Genomic DNA, 24,615 nt, shown 5'->3' on the forward strand with positions numbered 1-24,615 from the left:
CTAAAAGAACTGCATATAGCTAAGGCTATGTTCACATCATGTTTCTCATCTACCTTTGGCATATGCTCTAGGAACGCTACATGGGCATATGCCGAACATATCCATAGGGCCCTATTTACACGAAAGATACCAATACGATGTTCTTTTTGCATCCACTAGGCCTTTATGCATTAGAATAATTGTTTTTTTTTTTAACTGTAGGAAAGTAAAAGTCTGCCATGCTTTCCTATACAGAGGTATCCCGCAAAAACTGTGGTGCATAGATTGCGACTGCAGTCAACATTATTTGTAGAAATGCAGGCAATTCTATGCGTCAAACATGTGACACACATCCATAGGGATCTGTTGTGACGACAAACTAATTTCCCCTTGGGGATAAATAAAGTTTTATCTATCTATCTATCTATCTATCTATCTATCTATCTATCTATCTATCTATCTATCTATCTATCTATCTATCTATCTATCTATCTATCTATCTATCTATCTATCTATCTCATATCTATCTAACCAATCTACATATCCCCTCTATTTGTCAGCCCTGACAATCTTGCAACATGTAAGAAAAAAGTCCCCCTGCCTCTGCAGTACAGTCCCTGAGATTAGCACTTCTAAATTGCAATGAAAATCTGTCATCATTTCATAAATGGTATTGTGCTTCAGCGGGTGCTATTGCGCCCTGAATTCCCGTTTGTGGTGCTGTCCAGAAGCATACAGCATATACCAATTTTGGTACCTCCTGGCCTAATTGGTCAAGAGGCATGACATTTGCATTGCAAAAGGTAAAATTCACTATGAAGTCTATGGAGAGGGGTAGGGGCAGAAGTAGCAGGGAGTAGACACAGGCTGCTGATAAGATTTATTTTTCACCCCAGTGCTGGATTCTCAGCTACAGTGGTCTGTACTGCTGTATAATCTCCCTCATGCTGCTGCAGCTTCTTTATCTAAATATGATAGATAGAGATAGGACAGCAGGATTCTCCAATCATGGGTGTAAAGTGTATAGAAGACATGATAACCATCAGTGGCGGACACAGACTGCAAAAGGCCCCTGTGCAGATAATGTGCCAGGGCCCCCCCGCCCCCCCCCCCCAATACCGACAAAGTTACCTAAACATATATATGCATATAAAAATAAACCTTACTAATAAAAATTATGAAGGAAGATTTATATTGTACATTTTATTACCAGTTTAGAACACAAGTAACACATTTTTTTCCGGGTTAAATTCTTATCTAAACTAAGTCCCTAAATGTGGGCAAAGAAAATGAAAAACCTATACTCACCTCCTCCGGCGCCTCCGTTCCCCCTCCGCAGCCCCTATCCCTTTCTGTGTTTACAAAGCTGCTGTGGTGACGCGCGGTCGATGGCACATGACCGCTGCAGCCAATCAATGCCCTCAACAGCGATTTGCTGTGGAACTACTGTCCTCAGCAGCACACCAATGAGGAGTTATTGGCAGCAGCGGTCACGTGCCATCGGCAGCGCGTCACCAGTGCAGCCTTGTACACTTGTAACACAGACCGAGACAGGAGGATGGGGGCTGCGGCGGGTGAACGGAGGCGAGGGAGGAGGTGAGTATAGTTTTTTTATTTTCTTTGCCCACATTTAGAGACTTAGGTTAAATTGAATCATTGAATATAACACAAAGCACTCATGCAACTGAGATGCAATAATTTAGATGATCTTATCATGCTTAGCTTACTGCACTGTTACCTATCAAGCAGGACTGAATCTCAAGATATCTACAGAGGGGGCTGTATGGCGTTATCTACAGGGGGGACTGTATGGCGCTATCAACAGAGGGGGCTGTATGGCGTTATCTACAGGGGGGACTGTATGGCGCTATCTACAGAGGGGTCTGTATGGCGCTATCTACAGGGGGGTCTGTATGGCGCTATCTACAGGGGGGACTGTATGGCGCTATCTACAGGGGGGACTGTATGGCGCTATCTACAGGGGGGACTGTATGGCGCTATCTACAGGGGGGACTGTATGGCGCTATCTACAGGGGGGACTGTATGGCGCTATCTACAGAGGGGGCTGTATGGCGTTATCTACAGGGGGGCTGTATGGCGTTATCTACAGGGGGCTGTATGGTGTTATCTACAGGGGGGACTTTATGGCGTTATCTACAGTGGGGTCTGTATGGCGTTATCTACAGGGGTTCTGTATGGCGTTCCCTACAGGGGGGGTCTGTAGGGAAAGTCATACAGCCCCCCCCTGTAGGGAACGCCATACAGACCCCCCTTTAGGGAACGCCATACAGACCCCCCTGTAGGGAACGCTATACAGCCCCCCCTGTAGGGAACGCTATACAGCCCCCCCTGTAGGGAACGCCTTACAGCCCCCCCCTGTAGGGAACGCTATACAGCCCCCCCCCTGTAGGGAACGCCATACACCCCCAATCACTCAAAAAAATGCGACCTACAGTGTGAAAAGACAAAAGACATGTATCCCCTATCCACAGGATAGGGGATACATGTGTGATCGCTGGCATTGATAGGGAGAGCGGGGGACCGAAAGTCCCCCGAAGTTCTCCATCACTCACCTCTGACTTCCGGTGTCTGCGCAGCTCAAGTGTGACCGGCGCTCCATTCATTTCTACGGAGCTGCCGACACAGACCCCGGAAGTCCGAGGTTTGTGATGGAGAACTTCAGGGGACTTTCGGTCCCCCGTTCTCCCTATCAATGCCAGCGATCACACACGTATCCCCTATCCTGTGGATAGGGGATACATGTCTTATGTTTAATGGCAGAGCGGGGAGATACTCCCTGCTCTGCCGTAGTGTTCCGTGGCATCGCGCTGTAGCAGCCATAGCGGCAGCTAGCGGAGATTCCGGCCAAGGTGGGGGCCCGTGCCGGCAGGTGACGCGGGCCCCCTCATGCCGCGGCCCCGTAGCAGCCGCTACGGCTGCTATAGCAGTAGTTACGCCCCTGTGTTAGGGGGAGTTCACACTGAGGTTTTTTTCGCGAAAAACGTCAGAAAGTGCCTCCCATTGAAATCCATGAAATTTTTCCTGCGAGCAGTAAAAACCGCATGCGGGAAAAAGAAGCGCAATGCCCTTTCTTCGGGCGTTTCTGTCTCTGACTTCCCATTGACAACAATGGCAGGCAGAAAATGCGTTTTTTGCTGCGTTTCCCTGCCCACGGCCCGATGGCCGAAAAACGCCACAAAAAAACGCAATGAAAAACGCGGGAAGTGTTCTACCGGCAGGTCAAAATATGCCTCAAAATTCCGGAAGGAATTATGAGGCAGATTTTTCTACATAAAAACTTCTCCCTTCTGACATGAACTTTTTAACTTCATCTACCTGTCCTCTGCAGTCTGCACGTCCTCCACTCGTCCTGTGTCTGTCCTCCGCTCATCCTATGAGTTCTCCGGCAGTCCTGACTGTACTGTCCAGCCGCCCGAAGTCTTACGTCGCACCGCCCCCTGTCCTCTCCCCTGCCTGAGCGCTCCTCCTACCACCAGCATCGCCGTCCTGTCCTATTCATCTGTGCCAGATTGGCAGTGCAGTGTAGCGGCTATCACCGGGCCCGGGCACCCGCCCCCTCCCTCCCGATTGGTAGTGCAGTGTGGCGGCTATCACCGGGCCCCCGCCCCCTCCCTCCCCTCATGCCTAGTGTTGTGATGCTACTAGGCATGAGGGGGCCCGTGCCGCCAGGCCTGGTACATAAAATGTAATGTGCCTGTCAGGGCGACACGGGCCCCCCCATGCCGCGGGCCCCGTAGCAGCTGCTACGGCTGCTACTGTGGTAGTTACGCCACTGAACGGGCCCCCTTCCCACGCGGGGCCCTTGTGCAGCTGCACCGGCTGCACATGCGGTATGTCCGCCCCTGATAACCATTATGCTCTGCCCACTAGCTCAAGGAAAACTGAGAATTAGAGATAGAGCCTGCAGACGTGAAAACTGCTAAAAATAATGCAGAATACAAGTCATATAATGGTCAGAAATAGTGTAATTCCTTTATGTACACACATGACAGCTAATTCTGCAAAGTTATCTAAAGTTAGGTACAATTTCAATGAAAATGTTGCAGAGGTACTCTAAAGTCATGTCTACTGCAATTTGTATAAATATATCCAAGGGGGGCTGTGTGGCATTATATACATGGGGGGCTATGTGGCACTGTACACAAGGGGGGGCTATGTGGCACTATATTCAAGGGGGGCTGTGTGGCACTATTTACAAGAGGGGAGGGCTGTGTGTGGCGCTCTCTTCAGGGGGGTTGTGTGGTGCTTTCTATAGGGGGCTGTGTGTGATGCTCTCTGTAGGGAACTGTGTGTGACGTTATCTACAGGGGGCTGTGTGTGGCACTATGTATAGGGGGCACTGTGTAAAGAACTAAATTTTAACAGTAAGTAAATTACAAAATTGTTTTTTATGAGGTACACTATTAGATCAGCATAAATTGTTTGAAGTGTTAGTGGTCATTTAAATGATGTCTTCATGCAAGCGTATCCCACAAGGACTCATGCAGAGCAGTCTCCAGCGGAATTGGGGAGTAAGCGTTGGCTTCCAGCTGAACCCACTAGAAAAAATAGGGTCTACTCTAGCTGCATGGGAATCGTGCAGTAGATTGGGCACCCCTAACCCCCCAGCCACTTTAGGCGTATAAACATTACGCTTTTCAATGCAAAAGCTTTCGTTCCTCCATATAAACTGCATGATTTTTGTTTGCAATTCTCTGAGGTCCAGCGGTACTCTGACAGCTATTGCATGAAATAAATAGAATATCCTAATAGTCATTTTACTGGATTAAATCTTCCCAACCCAGGATAGATGATAGTGAGACCAGGCAAGGAGATCAGACTAGCTGGAGGAAAGTTGTGTCTATAAAGTAAGTCCACAGAAGATGATTTGTGATATTATAAATCGCATGTAAAGCAGGCAAAAGGGGGCAGCCCTGTAGCGTGACACAATTTTTTTTAAAAAAATCTTTTCAGTACATTATATGGTACAAAAAAAAACAACTCGTCCTGCAACAAAACAAGCCGTAATATGGCTATTTAGAAAAAAAAATAGAGTTATTGTTCATGAAATGCAAAGAAGAAAAAAAATGAAAACGTAAATTAGCAAAAAGAAAAAGTTATTGTTCCTGAAAAACACAGACAAAAAAAACAAAAAACGTACGTTAGCATTTTCCTTTATACTATCACGTACTAGTCTTAGGATATCAGCAATGATTTCTATGAGTGCCCGGATAGCTCAGTCGGTAGAGCATCAGACTTTTAATCTGAGGGTCCAGGGTTCAAGTCCCTGTTCGGGCGGCACTCGTACTTTTTTTTCCGGCTAATGGCATTTCTGTTAGCAATAACACAAAATATACATCCCCCCAGATGTACGTCAAACACATTATTTATACAGACCGCATAGTAATGTAATTTATGTGGTCAAAATAATAAATACACGTCTATACATAGAAATTTAAAAAACACATTTAATCAGAAAAACGTAAAATAAACGAGCCGCCCGAACAGGGACTTGAACCCTGGACCCTCAGATTAAAAGTCTGATGCTCTACCGACTGAGCTATCCGGGCTCGTTGAAATGCTCAGCCACAAAACTGTATCTCATCCACAATACTCAATATACAGCGAACATCCTAAAGCCTTTTTAATGACATCTATAAATATATAGAATCGCGTAAACTGAGACTGCCATGTGTAGCCCGTGACCACTTTGGGAGCCGTAGATACCTTATGAAATTGTGATTACAGCCGCTTGCTCCTGCCAGCGCTGTAATTACAGATCTAGACTATAAAGAGTATTGCCTGTCTAGCCCAATTCAGGCTTCTCTATGGTATCGTGTTCCGTCTCGTATTGGCTGTCTCTCACGCAAGGTTACTCTTGAGGAGAAGCGGAAATGAAAGGCGACACCATGTTACGTGAACCGGAAGCGGTGATTTTCCTGGATATGGCGCCTAATCGTCCTTAGTCGTGGCCGGGGAGGCGGCGAATAGGCCAGGATGCCGACGTTACGGGATGTCATAGGGAGATTATAGGGTGAGAGGTTAAATTATTAAACAGATTGACCTTTGACCCCAGGGTAGTCCTTGACGCGTGATATTCAAGCACACTTCTTTACATTTCTAGAACTTAGACCGACCTCGTTACCGGCCCTATTACTATAGAATATTACACCGTATAATGCAACAGTACGGAGGCCACGAGGCGCAGGCCCTCCATGTGGTCACATGTTTCCCACTGACAGGCGGGGTCTCGTTTCTCGTCATGTGGTGAAGACGCGCAAGATGCCACCATAGTCTGCCTGAACCGTACTTGTCATGTGTGAACAGGACTTGTGCCCTCTCACCTGAGATGCTGAATGCAATGAGTTTCCCTTCATGTTTCTCTGCTACTTTTCTTGTACGATTTACACTGAAAAGAACGGCGTTAACGGTAAATTCATCATTAATCGGGCCTCCTACAATTTTTTTTTTTGGCCTCTTCTGTTAAAAAAAAAAAAAAAAAAAAAAGTGGCATGGATTTGAAGTTGCATATTGTAACATAGTACACAATGTGCCGCAGCTCCGTATCTGCCCCGTATTCATTGAACAGTATGTACCGGGCTGTATGGTATCCTCACTATGGTCACATTCTGCCTTTTTTTTTTTAAGATTTTTTTTTTTTTTTTTTAAATCCGCATCTGAAAGGTTGATTCCTGACACGGATTGGCCAGCCGATCCACATGTGCATTAGCCTCTAATTCTATAGGGTTAATCCACGGGTTTTCATGCAGAATTCGCAGCTATAATGAACCGGCTGCAGATTTTAAAATCTATAGCACGTTCGTTATTTTGCTTTGATATTTTCCTGAGCGTGTGGTTGGGGTATGGAATACCCTATTCTTATGCCTTGCCTGTAGAATATTAGCGGATACTGCCTGGGTTTAGGGGCACAATCCGCACCTGAACACTGACAAAGTCCAGAACTTGTAAAAATTGCCTGAAGTTACATATTGACGCATCACTTGACCAGTTAGGCCTTGTTCACACGAACGTGTTTAATGTCTGTGATACGCGCGTGAAAATCAAGCGTCGCATGGACCTATTTTAGTGAATGGGGCCGTTTAGACAGTCCGTGATTTTCACGCAGCATGTGTCCGCTGCGTAAAACTCACAACATGTCCTATACTTGGGCGTTTTTCGCTCTTTAGTCAATGGGTGCGTGAAAATCACACGGAAGCACTGCCGTGTGTTGCGCGTGATTCGCGCAACAGTAGATAAAGAAATTAAGGAAAAAATAAAACCACTTCCTTAATTTCTTTTTCTAAACATCAAAACCGCGTGTCATAAGCATGGCATAGGCGTGAAAATCACGCGTTTTTTGCGCGCGCAAAATGCACACGTTCGTTTGAATAAGGCCTTAGGGTATGCTCACACGGCCTATTTTCGGCTGTTTTCCGGGTCGTAAACGGTCAAAAGCAGAAAGCCTCCAAACATTTGCCATTGATTCCAATGGGAAAAACGGCGTTCTGTTCTGACGGCCGCATAAAAAAACGGCCGCGAAAAAGCAGTGCAGGTCACTTCTTGGGACGTTTTTGGAGCTGTTTTTCATAGACTATTGAAAAAAGCTCCAAAAACGGCCGTAAAAAATGCAGCGAAAATCGTAAGTGCCTTAAAAAACGTCTGAAAATCGGGAGCTGTTTTCGCTTGAAAACGGCTCCGTATTTTGAGACGTTTTTGACTCAGCGTGTGAACATACCCTAAGGCCCCATGCACACGAACGTGCTTTTGCAGCCGCAATTCCCCCGAAAATCCACGGGAGAATTGCAGCCCCATTAATTTCTATGGGGCCATGTACACGACCGTAGTTTTTACGGTCTGTGCACGGCCCGGTAGCCTGGACCGCAGAAAGAACGGGCATGTCTTATTACGGCCGTCTTCTGCGGTCCGGGCTCATTGAAAATAATGGCCGCGGCCATTTGCATGGCCCGTGATTTGCGGGCGGCTCGCGGCTGATAGTCCACAGCCGGCTGACCCGAAAATCACGGCCGTGCACACGGCTATGGTCATGTGCATGAGGCCTAAGGCTGGGTTCACACGAGCATGTTACATCCGTAAAGGACGGAACATATTTCGGCCGCAAGTCCCGGACCGAACACAGTGCAGGGAGCCGGGCTCCTAGCATCATAGTTATGTACGACGCTAGGAGTCCCTGCCTCTCCGTGGAACTACTGTCCCGTACTGAAAACATGATTACAGTACGGGACAAATGTCCTTCAGCGAGGCAGGGACTCCTAGCATCGTACATAACTATGATGCTAGGAGCCCGGCTCCCTGCAGTGTGTTCAGTCCGGGACTTGCGGCTGAAATACGTTCCGTCCATTACGGACCGAACATGCTCGTGTGAATGTGACCCAATGTGTCAGCAATATGGAGAAGCGTAGAAGTTGAGTACAATGAAACTGTTGTTTATGGTCACACTAATAAAAGTGAATAAGGCCTAATGCACACGACTAGGGATTTTGCAGTCTGCGGAAAAAACGAGGCATCTCTTGTGATCCGTTTGTAAACACCTTTTTTTTTTTTTTTCTTATTGCATCCGTGCGTCATCAGTGATCTGCAAATCCAGACATTAATATGACGTGGTGAGTCTTTGCGGCCCCCATGCGGATCCACGGTCGTGTGAATGTGGCCATATAAATGATTGGGTCCATGTACTGTCCCCAAATTTGCGGATAGCACACATACAAAAAAAAGTCGTGTGCATGAGGCCTAAGAGACACTTATCTTTTCACTCTCTTCTATTGGAATGCTAGGCAAGCACGGAAAGCTTGTTGTGCCTTTCAAAAGTTGCACATTTTGGGGCATAATAATTTGCAACTTGTTACTGGTTTCTACTGCTCAAGCAGCTTAAAATGTTGGAAGGCCTTAGGCCTCATGCACACGACCGTAAAAACTCCCGTTATTACGGGTCGTAATTACGACCCGTAATAACGGGCTCATAGACTTCTATTGGCCACGGGTACCTTCCCGTTTTCTTACGGGAAGGTGCCCGTGCCGTTGAAAAAGATAGAACATGTCCTATTTCAGGCCGTAATAACGGCACGGACAGTCCATAGAAGTCTATGGAGCTCCTGTAATGACGGGTGGCTACATGTGTGCACCCGTCATTACGGCAGTGTTGCTAAGCGACGTCAGTAAATAGTCACTGTCCAGGGAGCTGAAAGAGTTAACTGATCGGCAGGAACTCTTTCAGCACCCTGGACAGTGACTACCGATCAGAATAAAGAGCAACCTGTAAAAAATAAAAATAAAAGACGTTCATACTTACCGATAACTTCCTGCTTCCTCCAGTCCGGTCTCCCGGCCGTTGCCTTGGTGACGCGTCCCTTTCGACATCCGGTCCGACGTCCTAGCCGTCCCTGGATGACGTTTCAGCCCATGTGACTGCTGCAGCCAATCACAGGTCAATCACAGGCTGCAGCGGTCACATGGACTGCCGCGTCATCCAGGGATGTCGGGCTGGATGTGAAGAGAGGGACGCGTCACCAAGACAAAGGCCGGTAAGTATGAATTTCTTTAACTTTTATTACAGAAAGAGCTGTCCCTTCTCTCTATCCTGCACTGATAGAGAGAAGGGGCTGCCGATTAGTGCAGTGCTATTTTGCCGCCAAAAACGTGCCCGTAAATACGGGTGGAATACGGGTGACACCGGACCCATATTTACGGGCATGGGTCCGTAAATACCGGTGCAAAACGTGTCAAATATGTGTGACACCGGACCCGTATTTACGCCAGTATTTACAGGAGGGAAAAAATACGGTCGTGTGCATGAGGCCTTAGCAGAAGTAAAATACACAATTGATCACTGTTAGATTAGCATAAGGCCCCATTCACACGACTAGTTTTCATCCATAATTACGGTTGAAATTGTGGATCCATTAATATCTATTGGTCGTGGACACTTTTCCGTATATTTACGGATGTGCATGTGCCGTAGAAATGATCTGCAGAATATGGAACGTCCTTTTTTGTAAGCATTTGCGGCACGGACTCCCCATAGAACGGTGGATTCGTAGCCGTCCGTAATTGTGGAAGCGTTGCTGTGCAACACCAGGAGATTCCTCAAGTACGGATACGCTGCGGACCATATTTACGAATACCGTCCCATGTTTGCAGATGACTTGCCGAAGACTACAGATTCGTATTTGCGGACCATAAAAACCCTTACGGTCGTGTGCATGAGGCCTTAGTTATTTAAAAAGTTAGTGTCCAATTAAAGGGGTTACTGATGACTTATCCGCAGGATAGGTCATTAGTATATGATTGGCACTGCACCCATCAGCTGTTTCGGCTGCCTCTGGGCATCGGTTGTTATACAGGGTTCAGAGACGGAACCAGATAGCTTCACACACTGCATAGCGGCTGTGCTCCAGAGCTGCAACTGCTCCTATTCACTTGAGTAGGATAAAAAAAATCTACAATCAAAAAAAAAAACTGATCCATAATGGTTTTAATTAGTAAAAAAAAAAAAGTGACACGTTCCCTATAAAATCGAATGTATTCACATTGTACTGTACTTTGTTGTGGAATTTTAGTGCACGTTCCTCAACTTAAAGAGGCTCTGTCACCACATTATAAGTGCCCTATCTCCTATATAAGGAGATCGGCGCTGTAATGTAGGTGACAGTAATGCTTTTTATTTAAAAAAACAATCTTTTTTCACAAAGTTAGGAGTGATTTTGGTTTATGCTAATGAGCTTTCTTAATGCCCAAGTGGGCGTACTTTTACTATCGACCAAGTGGGCGTTGTACAGAGGAGTGCATGACGCTGACCAATCGGCATCATGCACTCCTCTCCATTCATTTACACTGCACTAGCGATATAGTTATATCACTATGTGCAGCCTCATACACAAACCCTAACATTACTACAGTGTCCTGATAATGACTACACATGAAATCCAGCCTGGACGTCATGTGTACTCAGAATCCTGACACTTCTGACTCTTTTCTGTGAGATTCCGGCAAGTGACACCAAATCTCGTTTAGCTCCGAGATCTCGCGAGATTTCGTATCCGTTGCTGGAATCTCACAAAAAAGATTCAGAAGTGTCAGGATTCTGAGTACACATGACGTCCAGGCTGGATTTCATGTGTAGTCATTATCAGGACACTAGTAATGTTAGGGTTTGTGTATGAGGCTGCACATAGCGATATATCTATATCGCTAGTGCAGTGTAAATGAATGGAGAGGAGTGCATGATGCTGATTGGTCAGCATCATACACTCCTCTGTACAACGCCCACTTGGTCGAAAGTAAAAGTACGCCCACTTGGGCATTAAGAAAGCTCATTAGCATAAACTTAAATCGCTCCTAACGTTGTGAAAAAAGATAGTTTTTTTAAATAAAAAGCACTGCTGTCACCTACATTACAGCGCCAATCTCCTTATATAGGAGATAGGGCACTTATAATGTGGTGACAGTCTCTTTAAAGTAACAACGTTCAACAAACTCCTCACATGTCATAATGACGTGTTAGAAGTTTTGATTGGTTCAGGTCTCCGTGCTCGGACCCCCACCAATCGCTCAAACGAAGCAGCTGAAGTGCTTGTGTGATTGCTCAGTCGCTTAGTTTCTGTTAGTTTCTTTCTGGAAATCAATGTATTGGAGGACGGGCTCAATAGAAAGTCTGAGCCCGTACTCCGATACATCGGATTTCCAGAAAAAGCCGAGCAGCAACGGCCGAGCTTTCACACAAGCACTTCAGCTGCTTCGTATTTGCGATTGGTGATGGTCTCAGTGTTCGGACCCACACCAATCAAAACTTCTGACATGTCATTAGGACATGTCAGAAGTTTGTTAAATGTTTAGCTATACTTTAAATTCTGCACCAAATGTGCTTTGTGTGAACACAGCCTAAATCTTGCAATAAAAAGAGCTGCAAACTCCTAAAATCGTTCTCATTTATCAATGCAACTCCTTTTTTTTAATGTATTTGCAGTGGGAAAAAAATAACGGTTATTCTGCTACTTTTTGCTTCCTAGAGCTACTTCAAAGTAGGGTTGCCACAATACAGGAATTTGATCTTCGATACCGTTTTTCGATTCCAAAACGATACTTTGCTAACAATAAAAAGCGCCGTTCGCATGATCTTCCCTCTGACTTGTCTTGAATCAATGTGCTTTTGAGTAAACCGGAACTCAGGCTCTCAATGCATTCCTATGGCAGCCAGAACGAGGCTCCATAGCAATGCATTGAGAGTGTGTGTTCTGGTTTTCTGAAAAGCACATTGATTCAAGACAAGTCAGAGGGAAGATCAGTGTGAGCGGTGCTGGACCTGAAAAAGACGCATGGATCGGTAAGAATTTCTGCACACAGCACCCCACTGAAACACCAATGTACAAGTGGAGGGTGCAATTAAAAAAAAAAAAAAAAAAAGTGAAGCAATCCTTTAAAGCGGGGCTTTGGCTGTGTATTACAGCCATTGCCCCGTTCCTGATCACCCGGCCACGCTTGTTATGCCCGCGCCATCAGCATGATGTGATGTGGCCGGCGCTGCACTAATAAGTGGCAGGCACTGGAGACAGAACATGGAGGTGTTGCTTGCTATGTTCTCTGTCTCGGGGCCGCCACTCGTTAGCGCAGAGCCGGCCGCCTCACATCTTGCTAGTGGCTACTTTTATGTGTTGCAATACTAAGTTGCGCGGCCGCACAGAGTAGTATTGAATTGTGAATTTATGGTATTGAACCGTTTAAGAATGCGCAGCATCAAAATAGTATTGATATTTTGATGCGTCGTGCAACCCTAGTTCAAAGGTATCTCGCTCGGCCAACCAGAACCCTACTCTACTGATCAGGAACAACAACTCTGAAACAGTGCTGTCTTACAGATGGGTGTCTCTGGTTTGACTATTAACTTGAGTCGTGTTTCAAGGCTGTATAAAAAGTCGGACATTGACTTACAGGGTAGTCACTTATAGTTGGAGATAGTCAGTGTAATTCTTTTTGAGAACTATTTTGCATACTTTTTCCTAGGGAAGGCATTCCCTATAAGATTCGTAGTCGTTCACCTATGGACGTGCACCAAACGTTTACAGCCTGTGTACTATCGCGGGCGGATGCAGTGACGTCGCTGGGACCGGAGGGGGCCCTGGTGCTAGTGACAGCCACATTCACTTGTATCTGCATCCTCAGGACACAAATACAAGTGAGTACTATAGGCTGCAGGCCACGTTAGGGCTGCAGCCTAGAAGACGCTCGGAAGACTCCCTGCGCAGGCCGGTGTGATGACGTCACTGCATCACGCTTGTCTGCACGTGTGTCCTGCCCGAAAGGCAGTGCAGTGCTCTGTTTGTCATGGGAATTTGGCAATGTAAGTACAAGATTTTTATTTTTTTGTGGGGGGCCGGCTATGTGGCACTATATACGTGGGGGGATTGCTGTGTAGCATTATATCCACTGGGAGGATTGCTGTGTAGCACTATATACACTGGTGGGGAGCTGTGTGTCACTATATATATGAGAGGGGGCTGTGTGACAGTATATACAAGGGGGGGGGCGCGCTGTGTGACAGTATATACAAGGGGGGGGAGCTGTGTGACAGTATATACAAGGGGGGGGGAGCTGTGTGACAGTATATACAAGGGGGGGGGAGCTGTGTGACAGTATATACAAGGGGGGGGGAGCTGTGTGACAGTATATACAAGGGGGGGGCTGTGTGTCGGTATATAGAAGGAGGGGGGCTGTGTGTCGGTAATATAGAAGGGGGGGCTGTGTGTCGGTAATATAGAAGGGGGGGCTGTGTGTCGGTAATATAGAAGGGGGGGCTGTGTGTCGGTAATATAGAAGGGGGGGCTGTGTGTCGGTAATATAGAAGGGGGGCTGTGTGTCGGTAATATAGAAGGGGGGGCTGTGTGTCGGTAATATAGAAGGGGGGGCTGTGTGTCTGTATATAGAAGGGGGGGCTGTGTGTCGGTATATAGAAGGGGGGGCTGTGTGTCGGTATATAGAAGGGGGGGCTGTGTGTCGGTATATAGAAGGGGGGGGGGCTGTGTGTCGGTATATAGAAGGGGGGGGCTGTGTGTCGGTATATAGAAGGGGGGGGGGCTGTGTGTCGGTATATAGAAGGGGGGGGGGGGCTGTGTGTCGGTATATAGAAGGGGGGGGCTGTGTGTCGGTATATAGAGGGGGGGGGCTGTGTGTCGGTATATAGAGGGGGGGGCTGTGTGTCGGTATATAGAGGGGGGGCTGTGTGTCGGTATATAGAGGGGGGGCTGTGTGTCGGTATATAGAAGGGGGGCGGGCTCTGTGTCGGTATATAGAAGGGGGGGCGGGCTCTGTGTCGGTATATAGAAGGGGGGGCGGGCTCTGTGTCGGTATATAGAAGGGGGGGCGGGCTCTGTGTCTGTATATAGAAGGTGGGGGGCTGTGTGGCGGTATATAGAAGGTGGGGGGCTGTGTGGCGGTATATAGAAGGTGGGGGGCTGTGTGGCGGTATATAGAAGGTGGGGGGGACTGTGGCGGTATATAGAAGGTGGGGGGGGGGGCTGTGTGGCGGTATATAGAAGGTGGGGGGGGCTGTGTGGTGGTATATAGAAGGTGGGGGGGGCTGTGTGGCGGTATATAGAAGGTGGGGGGGGGCTGTGTGGCGGTATATACGATCGGGGGGGCTGTGTCAGCAATATCTACAGGTGGGGAGCTGTGTGTGGCGCCATCTACGGGGGGGGGGGGGTCGGCCGTGTGTGGCGCCATCTACGGGGGGGGGGCGGCCGGCCGTGTGTGGCGCCATCTACGGGGGGGGCGGCCGGCCGCGTGTGGCGCCATCTACGGGGGGGGGGGGGTGGCCGTGTGTGGCGCCATCTACGGGGGGGTTGTCGGCCGTGTGTGGCGCCATGTACAGGGGGGGGGGGGTCGGCCGTGTGTGGCGCCATGTACGGGGGGGGGGTCGGCCGTGTGTGGCGCCATGTACGGGGGGGGGGTTGGCCGTGTGTGGCGCCATCTACGGGGGGGGTCGGCAGTGTGTGGCGCCATCTACGGGGGAGGGTCGGCCGTGTGTGGCGCCATCTACGGGGGGGGGTGGCCGTGTGTGGCGCCATCTACGGGGCGGCCGTGTGTGGCGCCATCTATGGGGGGGGCGGTCTGTGTGGCGCCATCTATAGGGACAGTGGTGTAATGAGGGATTCTTTCATTGATGCCTATAATTGGTGTTTATAAGGGTATGTTCACATGCAGTGACTGAAATTACAGAGCTGTTTTCAAGCGAAAACAGCTCCTGAATTTCAGAAGGTTTTTTTAACAACTAGCGTTTTTCGCGTTGTAATTACAGCCGTTATTGGAGCTGTGTTTCAATGGAAAATGGCTCCAAAAATGGCCCAAGAAGTGACATGCACTTCTTTTTCGCCGTATTTTGACAGCGACGCGTAAAATTAAGCCTCGTGGGAACAGAACATTGTAAAACCCATTGAAAGCAACGGGCAGATGTTTGTAGGCGTATTAGGGGCGTTTTTTCAGGCGTAATTCGAGGCGTAAAAAACACCCAAATTACGTCTGAAAACAGTGCGTGTGAACATACCCTAACTGTCTATTTTATTGGTGTACTTGTAATATAGTATTTAGAAAATTTAAAATAAGTTTTCTTCTCTTATTTAGTCGCTATATTGGCGTTTACTGAGGGTATTACTTTTGGTTATCAGATCCCCCACCATTGATGGAGACTCACCCTGCTCCCTAACTCCTTCGCTCAGGAGCTGCCAAGACTTAGGGAGTCTCGAGCAATGTTCCATGTATCAGTTGGGTCTCCGCAAGGAGAATTAGTAGCGCCGCGTTTTACAATACCTACAACGTTTTTCGTAGCTGTCAGCAACAATGGCTGTGTGAATACAGCCTTCTAGAAAGATTTACCTTAAGGCCAGATTTACACGAGCGTGTGCGTTTTGCGTGCGCAAAAGGCACTTAACAGCTCCGTGTGTCAGCCGCGTATGATGCGTGGCTGCGTGATTTTAGCGCAGCCGTCATCATTATGACACTGTTTGTAAACAGAAAAGCACGTGGTGCTTTTCTGTTTTCATTCATACTTTTGACTGCTGTTGCGCGAATCACGCACGTCACACGGAAGTGCGTTTGTGTGCTGCGCGTGATTTTCACGCACCCATTGACGTCAATGGGTGCATGATGCGCGAACAACGCACAAATATCGGACATGTCGTGAGTTTTACGCAGCGGAAACACGCTGTGTGAAACTCACGGACAGTCTGCACCGCCCCATAGACTAACATAGGTACGTGCGAGGCGTGTGAAAATCACGCGCGTTGCACGGACGTATTACACGTTCGTCTAAATAAGCCCTAATTGAAACCCCATCCATAGGATTTATGCTGCAGTTATCGTCTCACATGTGTCGCTACATCAGAACATTCTGCTATATTTTCTTTGTATATATTTTTGTTTCTTGTTTTTTACATCAACTAGCAGCTTGTCTTCTGATTAAATATTCTATTAATGTCTTGGCTTTAGTCACGATTCTGTTCCACGTTAGAGTGCTATTTATGCTAACTGTCAGTTGGCATGACCCCTGGAATACAATGGATATTTATGCATGCCATGGCATGTCATGGGTTGTTCTGTGTGCAGCGGTACATTCCCAGGGGACTCCCTTCAAATCCACGATATGGCTGCAATCCTGTACTTGTTACATAAGAAGAATGTACAGTAATAAAGCACTCCACCTGGTGGTCTGTGTGGGGCAAGACAATCTCTGTGCTGACGAGAATTTATGGATGTTTGTGATGTGGTTTATTTTTATTTTTCCTCTTCTGTAGGTACACATTTACAGACCGCTTTGACACTGCCAAAATGTCAACGTCTACCTCCTCGCATCAGCTGCTGGGACTAAACCCGTCTAATCGTAGCATACAGGACACCGAGGGGAATGCGGTATGTGACAACAGCTCATAGGGAAGCTTAAGTCTGCTTTTCATGTAATAAACATGACAGACATTTTTTTTAGTAAATGATGCTTTTTATATATTTAAATAGGTTTGTGCAAGAGAACCCTGCTTACAGGATTTTTTTCTAGTTTTGCGGTAACTGCTCCACTAAAAACATTTAGGCCCCATGCACACGACAGTATTTTCATCTATCCCGAAATACTGTCCGTATATACAGATCAGTAGACGTCCGTGTTTCATCCGTTTATACGGAATGATGTCCGTATATACGGGTCTGTGAAAAAAGATGGAGGATGCAAATGATGTCAGCAGCATGTTGCATAGCAACACTTCCATAAGTACGGACGGTATACGGATGCACCTCCTTATACCGCCTGTGTTTACTGAAGCTCCCATAGACTTCTATGGGAGAGTCCGTGCCGTACTTACTGACAAGAATAGGACGGGTTCTATAATTTTTTCAGCAGGGACACCCATCAGTAAGCCTACTGAAAGGTGTCCGTGGCCAATAGAAATGAATGGGTCTGTAATTACTGATGAAAAATGCTGCTCCTGTTGAGGGGTTCCGTTGGAGGTTTCCGTCAGATTAACCCTTCAACGAAAAGGCAAACTGAAACCTTCGCTTCCGGTTCCCTCACCATTGATCTCAATGGTAACGGAAACGCCGTTTGTCACCGTTGTGACAGGGTTCCATTGTTTTGACGGAATCCATAGCGTTATTGATTCCGTTGAGGGGTTAACCCGACGGAAACCTCCGACGGAACCCCCTCAACGGAATGGCAATGCTGATGTGAACACGGCCTAAGCTGTTCAGAAGAACCCACTATGAAACAAACAAGTGTTGTGGCTGCATAGTTATCGGAATGGCTTCATCCACTGTTCTAATATGAGAGAACCTACAAATACCTCCTGTTTTAGGCGGTGCCTAGTAATGGAGGGCTTTTGATTGCCCATAACGTAACCTTGAGTAATCTTGTGGACTTCCCCCTCCCCTTTTCTCGGCATGTTCTAGGTACGACCACAACCAGCTCTACTGAAGCTTCTGCATACAGCAGGGGCAAAGGGAGATACATTTACCCTAAAGCAGGTGAGCATTTCTATCTCTCCCTCTGATTCTCCTTTATTGATGTGTATCTGCAATAATCCTTGACAGATTATTATTAATAATATTATTATCACTATCCTTATTATCATCATCTGGCCTAAGGCCTCATGCACACGACCGTAAAAACACCCGTTATTGCGGGTCGTAATTACGACCCGAAATAACGGGCCCATAGACTTTTGTTAGCCATGGGTACCTTCCCGTTTTCTCACGGGAAGGTGCCCGTGCTGTTAAAAAGATAGAACATGTTCTATTTTTTTATTTTACGGGCCGAGCTACTATACTTTATAATGGGAGCACGGCTCGGAAAAACGGCCGGCTGCCCGTGCCCGGCCGTGCTCGTAATTACGAGCACGGTCGTGTGAATGAGGCCTTAGTAATCAATATTAGTCTGGGTTCACATATCCGTTGTCATTGTAATGAAATCCACAGCATTCTTTGGCCTCATGCACACAACCGCGTTGGTTATGCGGTTCGCAAAACTACGGGTCCGTTCCGGTGCATCGGATCGCATTAAACCTTTGTTGTGCATCTGTGTGTCAGCAGAGCTCACAGATTCTCCATGATTTAGTATGGAATCCGCAAAGCTGGACCGTAAAATGACTTGTCCTGAGTTTTTGCGGTCCCCACACTGATCCGTGTAAACCACAGTCATGTGCATGGGGCCATAGACATGAATGAGTCCTTAAAAATGACTATATTGCGGCCGCAAAAGGCCTTTGCTTGCAATGATAGTCAGGTTTTATTTGTATTCGTCCACCCAAAAAAGTAACTCGTATAGTATTTCGATATTCACGTGACATATCCATGAAGACAATTTAATGACATTTCGGTCCTTCCTGGACCGTTCTCAAGTCTTGTCTATGCATAAAAAAATAAAAAAATCTTAATTCGATTGATGCAAACATGTTATGTGATTCCAAAAATAGGAAAAATAGAGATATGTAACAAGAGTTTCATAAAACAAAACATGCAAACTTCCATGATGCGAACATGTTGCTGTCACTCAACCTATCAGTCCCGGTGACATGACGAATACACGTTTCAGCGCACGATACAGCTACTCTATATACAAAGTTGCACCAATCACAGCGTTTTCAGAGGTGTAAATAGCCTTTTGGTTTTTTTATTTTTACTTGCAGTAAGATCTATAGTGATATAGTAATGAAATAAAATTCTATTCATACACCTCCACATTAGTAGAGGTATGTGCTATTAAAAGCAATCTGACAAAAAGCTACTGACTGACTGTGATTGTGGAAGTGGTTAAAAACAAATTGCTCATGAAAGATTATGATGTACTTAATGAAATGAATTGCATAGATAAAGCTGACGTTTCTCTGTAATAACCAATTTTGTTTAACCACTTAGTGACCACGCCTTTTCACAGGTCTGCCCTGGGCATATGCTTATTAGGATGTGCCAGAGGCTCGTCCTAGTAGATTGACCGACAACAATGCTCTGGTGTACTAAGTATACCAAAGCATTATTGCAGCGAACTAAAGATCGCATAGTAAAGTCCCCTAGTGGGACTAAAATAATAAGTCAGTAATGTGAAATAAAAATGACAGTAAAAAAATAAATAATTTTATATTCCATAAAAAGTGGTTTTATTTAGTAAAAGTGTACAAAATAAATAAAAGTACACATATATGGTATCGCCGCGACCATAATGACTAACAATAAAGTTAATATGTGATTTAAACCGCAAGGTGAACACCATAAAAAAACAATGGCGAAATTGCTGTTTTTTTTTCCATTGCCCACAAAAGTCATAATAAAAATGAATCAATAAGTCCAATGTACCCCCAAAACAGTACCAATCTAAACTACGTCTCGTCCCGCAAAAACAAGCACAAAAAAATCACTACATTGATGGGAAAAAATAATAATTACGCCTCTTGGAAAGCGACGATGCAAAAACAAATGACTTTTTTTATTGTGCAAAGTCGTAAAACATAAAAAAAGGCATCTACATAAGTGGTATCGTCGTAATCGTACCGACCCATAGAATAAAGGTAACGTGTTATTTACGCCGCACAGTGAACTGCGTCAATTTAAAACTCCTAGAACAATGGTGGAATTTCAGGTTTGTTTTTCTTCTATTCCCCCCCCCCCCCCCAAAAAATAAGTTAATAAAAAAAATATGTACCCCAAAATGGTGCCATTAAAAAGTAAAACTAATCCCGCAAAAAAAAAAGTCCTCATACAGCTATGTCGACGGAAAAATAAGTTCTATTTCTTTGAATGCGACAATGGAAAAACGAAAAAAATAAAAATAAATAGCTTGGTCATTAGGGCCTATAATTGCCTCACTAAGGGGTTAAGAGCAGATAGGAGGCACCTTCATTTAGCTGATATTTAAGCCCTGTTTTTGCTATGGACAGTATGCATGATATGGCACAATCGCTTGCAGCCTGCTTCTAATTTCGATAATTTAATCCCTTCGCACCCCATGACATGAGTTACGTCATGTATGCAGAGCGGTTAACGCGGATAGCCATATACTTATTGCATGTGAGTGTTGCGGACTCAAGAGTTGAGACCCCATTGTTCACTGCGGTAGGCATGGCGAGTACCCACATCAAGATGATTTACGGTGCATTTAAGTCCAATTTGTGCTCTTTTCAAAGGGGTTCCCACTGCAAGATTTGCTAGAAAGTGTACTTTGGAGAAAACAGATAAAACCAAGGGGACATATATACAAAAACACCAAAAAAGGCCATACTTACAAATGGACACAGCCAGATCAGAAACGCCGATGAAGGATAGCGAGCAGGTGCTTTAAATAATAGCCACTCCCACTAGTCTTGAGGGGAGTGGTGTGTGGTGCATGGGATGTGTAGTAAGAAATAATAAATGGTGTATGTGCAAGTGTAATAATATAAGTGAAATATAGGGGGCAGTAATGAGTAAAGTGCCTCAATACAAATAAATGAATAATGGGATGCAAGTGTGTGAAACATGGAGGGATAGTGTGTAAGTCATGAGGCACAACGTGTATAGCAGGTAGAAGCCTATTTGTGACGCCTTGATAATTCATAGAGCGGGCTACCCTGCTTGCTAGGCCAAACAACAACACACCATGCTCTCCCAGCATCAAAGACCCGGCTGTGTCCAAGAGAAGCGAATATACGTAATAATGAAAAATACCTGGGGTATTAGTGATCATTTTGGCCAAAAGGACGCAAGCTCGCAATCCACGACAAGGATCCCCAGACTTGCGAGTCCCTAACTCCCTAACTGGAACGAAAAGCTCCTGATGCACAGACAAAACAGATAAAACCAAGGGGACATATACAAAAACACCAAAAAAGGCCATACTTACAAATGGACACAGCCAGGTAAGAAACGCCAATGAAGGATAGTGAGCAGGTGCTTTAAATAATAATAGCCACTCCCACTAGTCTTGAGGGGAGTGGTGTGTGGAGGGATACACACTTGCACCCCATTATTCATTTATTTGTATTGAGGCACTTTACTCATTACTGCCCCCTATATTTCACTTATATTATTACACTTGCACATACACTATTCATTTATTATTTCTTACTACACATCCCATGCACCACACACCACTCCCCTCAAGACTAGTGGGAGTGGCTATTATTATTTAAAGCACCTGCTCACTCCATCAGCGTTTCTGACCTGGCTGTGTCCATTTGTAAGTATGGCCTTTTTTGGTGTTAAAGTGTACTTTGGTCAGATTAGTGGGTCTGCTTATGGAGGGGTAGCTTCCATAGACTATACAGTGGTGGAGAAAATAGGTCAGGAAAACTTAGTTTGGTCTGGGTGAGGGGGTCTTCTCAAAGGGGTAGTCTTCTGGGGGAGGTATTGCTGTAATCCTACTGCCCAGCAGAGTTAACGTGTCCTTAATACCGCGCAATGAACAATGTAAAAACTAAACCCAAATTAACTATTGCAAAAAAAAAAGCCCTCATATGGCTGACAGAAAAATTAAAGCGTTCTGACTCTTGAAATGCAATGATGCAAAATGATGGCCAAAACTCATTTATACACCCAGCAGTTTCTCGCATAAAACACGACGTCGTCATTTGCTAGACTCCACAGCTGGACCCCGTAGATGCAGTGGAGATGATGACATTTTGGGGCCTTGTGCTGCATATGGAGCTAGTGAAAAAGCCAAAGATTAGGTAATACTGGACAGCGGATATTTTGGTCAATACACAGATTAACCGTATAGCCACATCCCATGGTACAAAAATCTGGCTGTGCACATCGTACAGATGGCACTGTCAGAGGTCACAATACAGTTTTACGCTATAAAAACCGTCTGTGTTTCTGTGCGTGATACGGAACCCTCTATTGAGGAGCGTCGCAGCGCTACAACAATGTGCAGCCGGGCAGGAGAGTGAATAAAAGCCCCTTCCTTGCAACCAATGATAGGCGGCTTGTAATGAGCTTTCTCTTTGACGAGCAAACTGCAGCCGATGGATCTTTTTGGGCAGGCTGCAGGATAATGTACAACACAACCAGTGAGAGGTTATGGTGAATGCCACGGCGCCGTGATTCTGATGGTGACTGGTAATCAGTAAATCTGCTTAAAGGAACAGTGTCATCACAAATAATTTTTTTATATGTTAAAGATGTTAGTGCCTTAATATAAACGTTTATTTTCATTTGTGTGTTTGTGTTTTACTGTTTCTTATTTTTACACTTTTTCTTCCCTATGGGGGCTGCCATTTTTTGTTCCATTTCTGTGTGTGTCGATTAACGACACACACAGACATGGAATACGGCAGCCACAGTCCCATGGGGACTGCGAACGGCTCCCGTCCCATTGACTGCCGTGTACGGCGTCTGTGTGGGAACTGCGCATGCGCCGCTCCCACACAGTCCTATTCGAAATTGGCGCCGTCCGGCGCCATTTTCCTGTGGACCGGAAGTCGCGGCCGGACAGTAATATTACTACTTCCGGTCGCGGCTTCCGGACTTGTGCACATGGAACAGCGGCAGCAAAGGGAGCGGACGGGCCGGAGGGAGCCGCGGCGGCAGGAGCAGGTAAGAGATTTCAATGTATGTTAGTGTTTGTGTGTGTTTACTACTGTATGTAAACCTACTACACTGTGGGTTACCTCAAAAAATGGCGACACACAGTGTAGGAGGTTAAACCTTTCAAACCCCTCGTTTATCCCGGCACTAGCCAGGATAAAGGAGGGGGGGATGCTGAGAGCTCACTAGAGCGAGGGCTTTTAACCCAATGTTGCAATGCTGCAATTTTGGGAACTAGCTCCATCTAGTGACCAAAAATGGGTAGTATTATAAATTAGAAAAAATTTATAATATTTCCTGGACTCGTGCAAAAAAATAAAAAAAATTTGAACAATGTTTAATCACCCACACACTAAATGTTTAATTTTTTTAAAAAAAACATGTTTTTCTGGCAACACATTCCCTTTAATCAATGTGATTTACTTCCCTCGTGTAAACGTTGCACAGCACCAACCTGATGGTTTACATTGCTAATGCCACCCTCCTGCTTTTGAGCATGGCAACAGAATCTTTCCTACATTATATACGAGGGGGTGCTGAGAAGTCCTAGGTTTTAACAACAAAAATTTGTGATAGAACTCTCAGAATTTTCAGTCATTCTACATATTCCCCCTTGAATATCAATGCACTTCTGACTGTGTTGTTGCTACTTCAACTTATCCTGATAGAATTCCTTTGGTTGGGCGGCAAACCAGGCATTAGCCGCTGCAACTGTTAGAAATGGAGTCGAATTTGGTTCCTCTGAGGTGTTTCTTCAAATAAGAAGGATGATCCAAGACCTCGAAGCCCAGGTCAGCCAGTGTTTTCTGGATGATGGCTGCTGTGTGGGAGGAGGCATTGTCATGCAAGAATACGACAACTTGGGTCAACTTTCCACTGTTTTACTTCAATGCCTCCTTCAATTTATCCAGAAGTGTTGTAAAATACACAGCTGTGATGGTAGACCCCTTTGGAAGGTAGTTCACAAGCCGTATCCCATCTTTATCCCAGAAGACAGACTCCATCACCTTAGATTATGACTACTGCACCCTGGACTTTTTTGGACATGGGGAACCACTGTGTCTCCATTGTTTTCACTGCTCTTCTGACTTAGGATCATACACAAAAATCCACTTCTCATCCATCGTCGCCAGTCAAGACCGAAAAGCATCGTCGTCCTGCCGAAAACTCTGCAGAATTCCCCTGGAGGCTTGCACTCGGGCTCGCTTTTGATGTGCTGACAAACATTTTGGGACCTACTTGGCAGACTATCGTGTCCAGAGGATTGTGAATTATGGACCCCACTGTCTCTGGTAATGTTCAGAGCCTCGGCTATCTTTAATGGAACAGTGTCACCCCAAAAATTTTTTTTATATCCATTTGATTTTAGTGTTTTATTAAAAACGTTTATATTTATTTGTGTGTTTTTGTGTTTTACTTTTTTTTTATTTTTTAACTTTTTCTTCCCTATGGGGGCTGCCATTTTTTTTCCATTTCTGTATGTGTCGATTAACGACACATACAGACATGGAATACGGCACATACAGTCCCATAGTGAATGCGAACGGGGCCCGTTCCATTCACTATGGTGTATGCCGTCTCTGTGGGAACGGC

At 45.8% G+C, this 24,615-nt stretch overlaps 1 protein-coding gene and 2 non-coding genes across 4 annotated transcripts in view; 2 read left to right on the plus strand and 1 right to left on the minus strand.

Annotated features, from left to right (window-relative positions):
* Positions 1–5,204: 5,204 nt before the first annotated feature.
* TRNAK-UUU (transfer RNA lysine (anticodon UUU)) lies at positions 5,205–5,277 on the plus strand. The gene has a single exon. It is a non-coding gene; the product is annotated as a tRNA-Lys (tRNA).
* A 199-nt stretch (positions 5,278–5,476) lies between these two features.
* TRNAK-UUU (transfer RNA lysine (anticodon UUU)) lies at positions 5,477–5,549 on the minus strand. Its single transcript has one exon. It is a non-coding gene; the product is annotated as a tRNA-Lys (tRNA).
* Positions 5,550–5,844: 295 nt separating this feature from the next.
* MDM4 (MDM4 regulator of p53) overlaps positions 5,845–24,615 on the plus strand; it is a 53,898-nt gene continuing 35,127 nt past the window's right edge. Inside the window, exons 1-3 of one of the 2 annotated variants that reach the window (XM_075853748.1) lie at positions 5,845–6,013; positions 16,776–16,890; positions 17,917–17,991. In XM_075853748.1, coding sequence (XP_075709863.1) covers positions 16,810–16,890; positions 17,917–17,991 — 156 coding nt within the window. In that variant the 5' untranslated portion in view covers positions 5,845–6,013; positions 16,776–16,809. Of the gene's footprint in view, positions 6,014–6,215; positions 6,410–16,775; positions 16,891–17,916; positions 17,992–24,615 lie in introns of those variants that run through there. The other variant, XM_075853750.1, reaches the window with a different exon arrangement.

The sequence above is a fragment of the Rhinoderma darwinii genome, chromosome 2, assembly GCF_050947455.1.
Source record: "Rhinoderma darwinii isolate aRhiDar2 chromosome 2, aRhiDar2.hap1, whole genome shotgun sequence".
Taxonomy (NCBI): Eukaryota; Metazoa; Chordata; class Amphibia; order Anura; family Rhinodermatidae; genus Rhinoderma; species Rhinoderma darwinii.